The sequence below is a fragment of the Poecilia formosa genome, unplaced genomic scaffold, assembly GCF_000485575.1.
Source record: "Poecilia formosa unplaced genomic scaffold, Poecilia_formosa-5.1.2 Scaffold889, whole genome shotgun sequence".
Classification (NCBI taxonomy): domain Eukaryota; kingdom Metazoa; phylum Chordata; class Actinopteri; order Cyprinodontiformes; family Poeciliidae; genus Poecilia; species Poecilia formosa.
Window position 1 is genome coordinate 7,935 of NW_006800828.1, and position 12,557 is coordinate 20,491.

The following is a 12,557-nucleotide window of genomic DNA, read 5'->3' on the forward strand; positions in this document are numbered from 1 at the left end:
CATTTTCAGTGTTCGTAGCAAATTTGCTATGTGATTTTTAAAGGAAAGTTCTTTATCTAAAATGAAGCCCAAATATTTATAGGTACTGACAAACTCAATTTGTGTCCCTACAGCAGTGGTAAGCAGTAGAGGGATATCTGGTAGTTTTCTAGAGTTTGAAAAAGCCATTGCCTTTGTCTTATATATGGAAATGTTTATGTTAGGATGGCCTTTAGCGGCTGGAGGAAATAGGAGACTTGAGGCAGAGAAATTGTGCAAACCCACTGGGTGTTTATTCACCAACATTTAAGAGACAAGCAACACACACTGTGGCCAGCATGCAGTCTTTTATAGTCGCTGGCTGTTCCAATTCACAAACCCACCAAGAAACAGGGTAAAACAAAATACATACACACAAAGTTTGACAAACTAATTAACTAAATCCTCAGAATAATATATATTGCCAAATACTATTAATTTTAAGCATCTCTAAAACACATTTTTATCAATACAAATATAAATCCAACATTAAATTTATAAAATGCCTAGCACTACTGCTCCCCCTCTTTCATCTGCTTTGGTCTCTTCTGGAACCTTTAAAAGGTGCTCAGGCCCCCGGGGAATCTTTTAGCCTGAACATCCTGCAGAGGAAGAGAGAGGTAAGCCACACCCACACAAAGCCTTCAAACAATCAAAATACTTATGTTATCCTTTTGTTTGTATTTTAACAGGACACCATCAGTTCCAGCTGAGATGCAACTGAATAAAACACACAATCAATAAAACATTTCAATCTGTTTGTATCTGTTTCATTTCATTCATCATGCATTTCTTTTATCATTTAACACATTTCAAGTGTTGTGCCGCCAAGTAATGAAAACCTTCATTACAGTTTATTAAATCTAAAGGTCATTATGTTTATTCAGTTAAAAATGTTAACTATGAAAGAACAGTCACCTCAATATCATAGTGCAGCAAACAGAATGGCTGCTCCCGTCGTCTTTTATCCACCGCCTTTTCTTTTTGTTTCTTTTATCTCTTAAAATTACTCCACAAAACTACCACTTCTACATCGTCATCCGTGTTTGGTTATTCTAAATTCCCGCTATGTTGGGGGGTTTTACTGGATTATCCTCTGGAATCGGGATGTTCGTGACTGGAATCAGTTCCTGCCGTGTGGCTGAACACGAACTGATCGTACTTTTATTAGCTCCGTGGTCACAGAGGTTTGGAGAATCGGCCGACAATTCTTAAATTTTTCCGTCTAAACCAGACTTAAGACTCACAAGCTCTATTCATCTCCTCTTGACCACTGCCCAAACGCTCTGACTTTGGTCGCTATGGTAACATTTATATACATTTTACTTTAGTGACAATTTTAACTCACGATAATGAGTAACGGGAGCCCTGAGCTTGTTTCTCTGCAACGAGTCGGTTCCATCTGACAGTGATGGAAGACAATGACACCCGAGCTGTGTTGCTTGAGCACAGCATGCTTGGTCTCTATGTGGCAAAGCAGTTTGAAGCTTCATTGCCTCATTAGCAGCCGGTCGCCGCATGTTACGCAGAGCGGCTTGTAAAGTGGGACTCACCTACCGGTCCGGGATAAATCCATTCTTCTGGCTCTTCTCTGGGCCTTTTCCCCTTTGCAAAGAAACTTTCCAAAGACGTCTGATCTGTTTCTTACTCATTTTGCTGCTTGTGTCTCAATGTTGGTGCACAAGTAACAGAGACTTCCAATGATTCACTTCCTGCTAAAGAGCCCCCTGGTGGTTGAAGAAAAATCCACATATATCCGGCTTATAGTCCGGAAAATATGGTAAATGGAAAAAAAACCCTGGATGCTCTCTGGTATTGTTGAGGGGGCCGGACCAAATGGAGGCAGGCCGGATCCGGCCCGCGGGCCGTAGTTTGGGGACCACTTCTTAAGAGTGTGACCCCCCTGTAATTGGAGCACACTCTCCGGTCCCCATTTTTGAACAGGGGGATCACCACCCCAGTCTGCCAATCCAGGGGAACTGCCCCCAATGTCCATGCGATATTGCAGTCGCGTCAGCCAACACAACCCTACAGCATCCAGAGCCTTAAGAAACTCCAGGCTGATCTCATCCACCCCCGGGGCCCTGCCACCATAGAGCGTTTTAACCATCTCGGTGACCATCCCCAGAGATTGGAGAGACAAACCCAGAGTCCCCAGGCTCAGCTTCCTCAATGGAAGGCATGTTGGTGGGATTGAGGAGGTCTTCGAAGTATTCTAAATGACTGAAAAAGTAGATTCAGAGGCTGTCATTTATTTTATTAATATTTATTGTTGAAAGAGTGGAATGGCTTTGTGCCTTTCCACCATTAGAACCCTGCTGCTGATAGAAATTGATTTCTGAAACACAAAATATGGATTTATTGATTTGTGTCATCATACAACTTTTGCAAATTTAAATGAAACAGCTACTAAAGGACACATACAGAACACATTTTAGACAAGCTTCTGTGGAACTAAGACAAAGGTTTTAATGATCTGGTTTATTACACCTGGGATTTTTGTATTAAGAGAAAACTTGAACATGCAATCATTGTTACTTTAGAGTTAACCTTTCTGTCTAACACACCAGAAAAGAACAAGAAAGAAGTTCATGCAGATACATTAACACTAAAATAGAACAAATGTGATGTCTGTCACTCTTTCTAGTCAATGAGAAATCTTTACAAGAGGTGAAAGCATCCTGGACAGTAAAGCTCAGCCTTCAGATCCAAGTGAAACAGAATTCCAAGGGCCTCAGTCAGTAGATGGAGGCTCCTGAGCTTCCCGATTGACTGACACAGGGAAGAAAAACAAAAGGCATTGTTAAAGAATTTATTTCAAATCTAGCTATATTTCAGTTAAGAATGTAGGCGTAGCAATACAAAGTCATCTGTTACAGTTCTGTAACAAATAACAGTCTACTACCTTCCTCCCTAGCTTTCATCCGGGCAACAAAGTTGTAGCTTTTATTTCTTCTGTAGTTCTCATATGGATCATCTAAAGACACTCCAACGCCTTTGTACTGGTCCCACTTATCCCTAACATCTCCCCCTTTGATAGGGTCCTGGATACCTTGTTCTTTGACCCCAAGGCCACCAGAACCGCTCCAACCTGGGGCCAAAATACCACAGAACAAAATCTGTTAGAGGTTCCAGGAGAGAAAAGCTGCCTGCTGTAAGCTGTACTGGTAGAAAAATGTAAATATTTTTTTGTACAAACAGAACTGTCTTTTGTAGTAAACAGAAATGAATAAGCATACCCATCTTTAATAACAACTGGTGGCCCTTATTCTCTTCTCCTAGTCTGGTGTCTGTAGACATTTTAGATGACGAGCTGCCCAGCCCTGCAGTGGACCTGCAGTGAGAAGCAGAGACTGGTATCTGTATCATTCTGTAGCGCATACTGTGAAGAGAAGTGATGACAGCCAGGGAACTCACGAAGGAGAAGTGCTCCGGGATTTTGGACCACGACGGCGCTTTGTAGGAGAATTTGAGTGGGATCTGGATCTGGAGCCAGAGTGACTCCGAGAAGACCTGGATCGGCTCCTGGACCTGCACACAGTCATATGTACACACATAAATGTGTATGTACCTACAGTTAGGTAGTTACATTGAAAAAGTAACTTTCATCAGGTTACTGATCAGGTTACTGATCACTCCTTGAAAAAATAACTTAGATTACTGATTACTTGATTTGGAAAGTAACTACTAGTTACTTTCAGCAGCTTTTGACAACCCTCCGCCACCTTATAAATTATATTGAGCTTTGCCAATACTTATTTAATTCCAAGTTATTTTATCATGGTAACATCAACAATGTGTCTCCACTTATAAGGTTGAACTGAAGGGGAGATTGCTTAATCTTACAAAAGTAAAAAAAAACAAAAAAAAAACCTTCAGTAATTTGTGTGTTCCACTATTGTCTGTCCACCTGGTTACAGGTTCTGTTACGGCCCTACAATTGCTGTCAGCACAGCACTCCACCTGTGGTTCCACCACTCAGATGGCCCACTGCACATATTTCACGTTTATTGTACTGTTCATATTAATCCCGATGTTCGCAGTTTTCTGGAGCATAACACGAAGCTTGATGTCATTCACAGGTATTATAAATATATTTATTACTTTGACATATATTATTAACAAAATAATATATATTATTTATTAACAAAGACACAGCGGGACAGATCATCTGGTAAATGATGAACAGGGAGAGCCTGGCTAAAACTACCTGGTTGTTAGATAAAATCTGGGGCTTATTATGTATCTCTGCTGTTTTCCAAGCTCAAATGAGCAACTTCACATTCAAAAACCAGCTCAAAAACCATAACCCACGACTCATTAAATTTGCAAACAACTTTAGAAATTGATTAAATACTACAACCTTCAGTTTTTTACAACCTTGGTAACTTTCTCATCAGGCCTTTTTCCTAAAGAGGTTTTACGTTAAAATATCTAAGAGTTTATGTTCCGAAATGTCGATTTAAGTGATCACAGCTGCCCAGGATTGTTGAATAATCACAGATTTTGTCTGAATGAAGCATAAGCGCTAGATTAGAAGAACTCTTTTTTTCCCCCCTCCAATCTCAAGAGTCAGAATTGGTCCAGAGTCCAATTTAATTAAACTCTACAGAGGCAAGATTATTAAGAAATTAATTTGAAACCACTATACGCATCATTTGTGGTGATTTTTTTTATTTTTATTTTTTATCATAAATCAAGCATTTGTGGACGGAATGTGATCAGGATCAAAAACTAATGCTGTTAACACTGACACACTTCAATCCATCCATGGTCTCAATATTGATGGTGATCAGTTTCTAGACATGTTCTTGAGTGTATCAGGCGTATGCGTGCATGTACTATGTATATGATGCATTGTGGGGACTATTTTCCTGACATATATTGTGGGGATCCATTGCTCCTTATCCCCACAAGGGGAAATGCTGTTTTTGGGTCAGGGGTTAGTTTTTGGACTACAGTGTGAATTGAGTTTAGGTTAGGGTTAGGTATATAATGGTTAGAATTTTGATGTAGAAGTCAATGGAAAGTCCCCACAAAGACAGCATGACAAACATCCGTGTGTGTATGTGTGTGACATGCGAATGTTCAGACCTGGATCGTGAGTAGGAGCGGGATCGGCTGCGAGAGTGAGATGAACCAGAACGTGACCTGGAGGACTTTGAGGAGTGAGAGCTTGAGCGAGAAGATGATCTCCTCCTGCTGCGAGAGCGACTCCTTGAGCGACTTCCTCCATGACTGCTAAAAGGGAAAAAAAATAAATTAATAAACAAATTAAAAAAAAAAAAAATCACCAAGACAGCAGTTTGACAGCAGGAGCAAAAATACCATTTAAGACAAACAAGATGGTTAAGATTTGTAATCCTTATTTAATTTTAGAAAAAAACAATTCCATTGTTGCATTAGTTCAACTTTAGTTTAAGGTTTCATTGTGTAAGAACTGAATAGGTAGAACAGAGATTCTAATCCAGAAGAGACCCACCTGTTTCTTTTCTCCTGTTCCTTTTTTCTTCTAGCTCTCATCTTGGCTCTGAAGAACTCATACAGGCCATTCTGCTCCCAACCTTCACTGGAAGAAAAACATACTAAACTCACTGAAAGGTTTACTTCAAGGAAAGTCATGCTTATTTTTAGAACACCATTCATACATAAAGGGTAATTGAGAATGCTTTACTTCACTGCATTTACTTAAAACAACCTGAATACATTTAAGACCCTTTCAGCTGATCAGAAGGAAGCTGAAAGGGGCTGAAAAGGTTCCAGAGGTAAGAGAAAAAGTCAACTTTGCTGGGTCCAAGAAGTCAGTAAAGTTGGGAGAAGCTCCATTTCACTGTAATGTCCACTTGTGTCTCTGAGTTGGCCGATAGATTCATCTTTTAAAAGAGGCAGATGGATGCATCAGGAGGGAAAACTGAGAACTCTGGGACCAAGATGATAAGTTGGTCATCTGTTGTACCAGGGGATGGGTGTAGGGGGTGACAGCATTGAGTGCAGTATTGTGAATGGAAACCAACAGAAGTCTGCTTGTAACTCAATAAGGACAGATGTTAAGAAGTACCAACTTTTATTTTTCTGCTGAAGGACTGTGAGTAAGGTACGTTGCATTACTTCCTGTTTTTGCTGTTGCACATGGTGGATCTTTTTTGGTCTTTTAAAATGATCTAAAGTTTCTGACATTTCTGAGTTATTCTAACAGATAAGTACAGTAAAGCACCTACTTTGTCTACTTTATGTTTGGAGACCCTTCATGGTTTACTTGAAGTCCTCTTAAAATCAAAGCTAAGACATGCATACCTGTTTCGAGGTCGATCATGTGAAGGAGGGCTGTAGAAAGCCTCCACAGCAGCTAGTAGCCGATCACTGGGCGGCATAGGAGGGGGTAACCTAATGTCCTTAGGGTCCAACGGTTTATAGTCACAGTCTTCCAGCTGTGTAAAGACAGCACAAGGATTGTGAGTTATACAGCCTTCAATGGAGCAAAACTGATGGCAGAACAGACTGCACTCTCCACAACAGATCTACAGAAAATCTTACTACTGGTGTCCCAGTACATATCGCAGTATTGGCCCGATACCAGCGTCAAGGACTCGTACTCGTACTTATAAAAACAAGCCAATACTCCAAATCAATAGCACTGTTCTGCTGGATTTCCTCCTGTGCTGCGGTTCAACTCAAGGGCTAAACCACTGTTTATGCCTGGTGGTGGTAACACACCACTAAATTATTAATTGATTCTCCAAAAAAAAGAAAACATTTCACTCCTGCTAGATAGTCAGCAGTTAAAAATCAACAACACTTTAATAAAATGCAAAAGATATCTTTTGAAGATCAGACAGAAAAAATCCATACAAACTGATTTATTCACATCTGGTATATACCGTATTCTGATTTCCTGCAGTTACCATATATAGATTTAAGCCACACTTTAAGCTGCAAAACAAACTGCTTCTGGAATATTATCGCACCACTTGCTTGCATAGCTCATGTTACTTTCAACGGTTTTGGTTTTATGAATCATATTTTCTAACAAGGAGTTGTTATTTCCAAGATTCTGCAGTTTCAGGTGCAAAACCTGGAGCTGCAGAGTCTCTGGTTTGGTTAGTCTGACCAGGGCAGGAATGTATGCAGAACATTCACACAAGCAGCAGAACTGTGCCATGTTATTATTATAGCAGATCATACTAATGTAAGCTTCAATACCTGCTGATTAGCATATTGTAATAAAAGAAAAAAATATAATCCCACACTGAAAAGTTGTGTCATCAAATTGAACACATTTACTTTTTTTTTTCTCTGATTAAGTTTTTGAAATCAAATTCAAATTAAAAAATACTTTATTGACCCAAAAGGGAAACTAAATGCTGTGGTAAATCATGTTAAATCAAATCTCTGATACACCGACAACTGCAGTCATCTGAGAATTTCTGGAGATGACAGAAGTCTGAAGCGTACAGAGTGAAAAGGAATGGTAAGAGCATAGTGCACTGTGGTGCTCCTGTGGTACTGACCACCTGGTTAGACACACTAACTTCAGTCTCACTAACTGGTCTGTTAGTCAAGTAGATATAGATCCAGGTAATTGTTGAGGCCTTCACTTGTGTCTGAAGTTTCTGACAAAGCAGCTCAATACTGTTTTGTCAGAAATTGTTAAACTGCAATGTTAAATACACTGGAGAAATCAAAGAACATGATCCTCACAGTGCTGCCTACTTTGTCCAGATGATAGTGGATATTTGAAGCAGGTGTATTGATGGCATCTTCTACTCCAACACCATGGCGATAAGCAAACTGCAGGTGGTAATATTTCAGAAGTGATATTATTATAGCAGATCATAACATCAGGATCTGCTATAACAGCATTTCTCAATGGGGGCGGTTCAGAAGACGGCAAGGGGCGCTGGCAGAAATTTTTACAAAAGGGGGGCGCTGGGATTCCTTTGGGGGGCGTTTGCTTGAAGATAAACATTACACCTTAAATACACAACAATACCAGTTTAGACTTTGAGCAACTTGCTGAAACTGTATTGTGTAACATTAAAACATGCTTGGCTGCAATTGTATTCATGGCATGACAGCTCTTCTTCTCTTCAGTGTTTCTGTTAGCTTCTTGGCACAGCTCCGCGCTCCTGCTACTAGTAGCTTCACCACATCAGGTCAGCATTACACCGTCTGATGACATTGCTGTGATTCACTTGTCTGGTGTCTGATTTTAAAATATTTTATGTTTTATTGAGGATTTTTGTACATATGTTTTATCAGTACTATGATCATGTCAAAGCAGTAACTTATATTAAGTGTTTTAATGTTCGTCTGAATGCTGCACATTTTCATGGAAGGACAACGGAATATCACTCTGATAAACATGTAATGACTAAAATCATGATACTCTCACTATGTATCCCTCTGAAAAATGAGCCCATTTAAATAATAATAATAAACAAGAGGCCTTCGCAGCACTTAGCTGGTCGGGCCTAAAAATCCTTCCATGGGTGGATACCACGATAGACAGCGTTCATTTTATACAGTTAATATCAGCGCTGTAAGTGGTTTGGTATGAAACGGTAGTATCACAGCACTTTTGAATTTCAATCATCAGATATATCGGGATTTTTTCAGTTGTTTTAAAAAGCTTACGTGAATCTGCTTTTTTCCATCGATACGCTTCCCAACCGCTCTGAAACCGGAGGGGGGTAAAAAAAAAAAAAAAGAAGAAAAAAAGATGCGCACATTGTGCAAAACTCAGAAACAGGAGAACCGGGACATAGAACGGAGCGACAAACTAGACGTGAATCAGGGCATAAAAACAGACGCTTAACAGTGAAAAATCAATATGAGTGTCAAATAAGGTGAAACACATGATGATTAAGCGGCACAGCAGGTGATGAGTGAAGATTACAGGTCGTGAGCGTCAGTAAAAACTAAATTAAACTAGCAACAGGAAAGAAACTAAAGAGAACAACAATAAACCAAGAGAGGACAATACTAATCAAAGAAAACTGAATGAAAATGCATGAAGAACAAAATGTAAGAATAAACTAAGAAACTAAATTAAATACAGAGGAATAAACTGGTATGGCAAGACTTTTCGAGCAATAATTAATACAGAGGACTGGCAAGAACAGACTTTGTTTTCAGACAAAAGGTAAAATAATATAAAGATATATATTATATTGGAATATGTTTTCCACTCTGACTGGCTGCTGTTAGGCCTACCGATTTTAAGTTGAATGTCCATTACATTTTTTGTAGACACCTCTAAAAATAATTTCTATTCACATGGCTTTTTTGTTTTCTGGGAAATTATTTTTAATGATAAATACAGAAACAACCATAAAAATCAAAACATCAACAATAGTGATAGTAATATTAACAATAAAATAATATTCTGTGCAAAGTAGAATTCAATTTCTTATATGGGGGTCGGTAAGGGATCTGGATAATGAATAATGAATAGTGGGGCGCTGGCCCAAAAAAGGTTAAGAAACACTGTGCTATAATAAAAGACACTCTGAATGCAAACACTCCATTCAGTGCACTGTTGCCCTACCATCCAAAGAATTGAACTATTGCGAATCTGATATTTAATCATATTTTCTGTACAAACCAGTGGCTCCAGCTAATGCTGGAGCCACTGGTTTGTACATATGACCTGATTATCAAAAACAGATCTTTTATTGGTCTGAATCTGAAAACAATTACCAAGTTCAGTAATCAAGACTACTAAGTCTGAAAGAGAAAATGTGTAAGTGTTTCACTGGGATGAGTGTTTTTAGACTTAACACAGTAAAATATTTTTTTAAAGTTTTACTTTTCAATTGGTACTAGTCAGCTTCTTCAGCTTATCGTTTTTCACAAGGTGTTCAGTTTTTTTTACTTTTATTGTGAAAAATTTGCAGCAATACTGCTTATATTTCACATGATATATGAGCAGTCATGAGATGAAAAGTGCATAACATTTAGCATTAACAGTAAAAATATAATCTATTTCCTGGTCTTTTTCTGTGAGGTACAGCTATCTGCTATAAAACTTAGACTGGCCTTACTCTATCATAAGATAGAGTAAGGCCAGTCTAAGTTTTTTGGTTTGTGTTTTTAATACGAGTAATGTTATATGAGAATAAAGTCGTAATTTTCTGATGACTGTTCACCACACTGCACTAAAATGAAGAATAATGAAAGTCTGGGAAAGTTATAATTGCTATAAGGAAATACTTAATCTTTTAACACATCAGAATCAAATTATCACCTGCAGGACTTTGAAATGACTGTTTAAAGAACTTTTTATTTCAACGAAATAAAAAGAGCTGGTCACACCACAAATCATTCTAATGAAGCTTTTTTTTCTTCTTAAAATTACTTTTTGCTCATAATTTAACGACTTTCTTCTGGCAATATTGAGTCTTTATTCTGTTGATATTAAAACTATTCTGCTAATATGACTTAGTTCTCATAATATTATGACTTTATTCTTGTATCTGAAAAAAATCCCCTAGCCTGGTCATAAAACTCCATCACACTTGCTTTACTGACCTCTGTCGCCTTTTTCTTTTCACTATAAAACTTCTCCATCTCTCTATATGACAATAGATATATTTCAAAACATCTGCGATTGTATCCCCAGCTCTGCTCACAACAGTGCTGCATAGGCTATTTCTACTTGCTTGAACAGGCAGTTTGTTGATTGATTTGAACACAGCGGCCACCTAGTAGCAGGAGGCTTGCAGGAGGTTAAGCAATGAATAAAGACAATTATTAAATCCTGCTTCTCCGAACCCCTTACCACGCCCCCATGGGGGGCGCGATCCACTATTTAAGAAGTACTGCTGCAGTGGATCAGAAGTGCTAGACATGCTCCAAAGCCTCTGGTCCATAATTCCTCAACACGCCACTATTTGCTCTCAGATAGCATACAGATCAGAGATGATACTCTGATAAGTGGAGCGGTGGAGCTGATGTGCATTTATTGTTAATGAATAAATTAACATTAAATGCAGTTGTCCGCACTGCTTTTGTTACAGACACCTGAACCTCAACAGGGTAAGCTACCTACTCCTCTATTTAAACTATAATAAGTAGATTAATACAAGTTGACTGTGCATTCTCTGTGTATGTATTGCAAGCTAATTTAAATGTGACACTGAAGCCTGACCCGAACATCAGGCCAAACAATTTGGGTCGGACTGAATTTCGGATCAGGTTACACATCTAAATTTTAGCAAAAAAGTTGTACTTTTTATGAGTAATTTTATACAGTGATTGAATGAATGAACTTTATTAGTCCCTCAGGGAATTTGAAAGCTAAATTATATGTATTGCTCTATTTTTTTGTTAAAACAGTCAAAGGGACTGTAGTCTTAAAAACAAGAGTCACCATGTTTTAAATAAAATTATTTTGTTTTCAAAAGTTATTGTATGAAATATAAGTACCAATCTGTTTACTTGGTGTCGATATCGGTATCGATATTGGCGTCTTAAACTGAAGTACTTGTACTCTGTCCAGAAAAATATGGCATCGAAACTCCCCTACTACTACCCTACCACTGTCCCAAATTTAGAATCAACTAACGTACCTTGACCAATGGAGCCATGAGACCTGCTGGCAGGTCAAAATAGGGTACGTTTGGAACCAGACTTGGGTCATCTTGAACGGGATGCTGTCGATGGCGCATGTGAGGGGAGTGGCCATTGAACCCATGTTGAGGTGCGCCAAAGTCTGGGTGTTGGCCTGTACCCCACGGAGGATGATCGGCTCCTATAGCTGGTGGAGGCATTCGTTGGTTGGGGTGGTGGTGAAGTGGAGGACCTGGCATATCTGCCGAACAGAGTTTATTTTGAAATTAATCAACATAATTATAAAGATATAGAACAAGAGAGGTAGAATTACTGTCACTGACCTCCAGGATATTCTCCACCCTGAGGATAGTCAAAGCGATGTGAGGTGTAAGGCGGTCTGTCATAGTGATGTCTGGGAGTAAAGTCTTCCTGCACAAAGCGAGGTGGGAATCTTCCAAAATTGTGAGGGGGTGGTGGGAGCTGGTTAAATGGGGGAGGCTGCTGGTGTGGAGCAAAAGGTCCTCTGAAATGGGGAGGTCTCTAAGAATTACAACATGGAAAACGGTTATTTAAAAAAAAAAACAAAAAAAAAACAGCAGAGATATAATATCAAGGCTGACAGAATTCTGCTATTAAAGTCTTTAATAACAATTTGTGCCATTAGCATGTGAAAATAAAACCTATTACATGAACGTCAAAAGTGCCCAAAGAAAAAACAAAGCTTAAAAGGTCAAAGGGTGTCAGTGAAAAGTAAAACTTTTCTCTGTAACTCTGCTAGAATGCCTTGATAGTCTGCCTAAAAGGTTTCTCCATTCAGGCAGACTCCAGGAGCCTCATGTATAAAAGAGTGAGCAGTTTTCACACTAAAACTTAGCGTATGGACAAATTTAGAAAAGTGCGGCGCACAAAAACATTCAGATGTATAAAGCTGTATGTACGCACATACCTGCTCACTGTTTCTTTAAAAATCTTAAAATCTTAATTTG

The 12,557-nt window shown here is 38.8% G+C and overlaps 1 protein-coding gene across 3 annotated transcripts in view; it reads right to left on the reverse strand.

The window, feature by feature from the left end:
• Positions 1-2,272: 2,272 nt before the first annotated feature.
• The window catches only part of cherp (calcium homeostasis endoplasmic reticulum protein), a 49,053-nt gene continuing 38,768 nt past the window's right edge, over positions 2,273-12,557 (reverse strand). For 2 of the 3 annotated variants that reach the window (XM_007543721.2, XM_016667068.1), the window contains exons 11-19: positions 11,913-12,111; positions 11,589-11,830; positions 6,313-6,446; positions 5,501-5,587; positions 5,113-5,259; positions 3,436-3,549; positions 3,258-3,352; positions 2,924-3,109; positions 2,273-2,790 (exon numbers count right to left, since the gene is read on the reverse strand). In XM_007543721.2, the coding sequence (XP_007543783.1) occupies positions 2,753-2,790; positions 2,924-3,109; positions 3,258-3,352; positions 3,436-3,549; positions 5,113-5,259; positions 5,501-5,587; positions 6,313-6,446; positions 11,589-11,830; positions 11,913-12,111 (1,242 nt within the window). In that variant the 3' untranslated portion in view covers positions 2,273-2,752. The remainder of the gene's footprint in view (positions 2,791-2,923; positions 3,110-3,257; positions 3,353-3,435; positions 3,550-5,112; positions 5,260-5,500; positions 5,588-6,312; positions 6,447-11,588; positions 11,831-11,912; positions 12,112-12,557) is intronic. The other variant, XM_007543723.2, reaches the window with a different exon arrangement.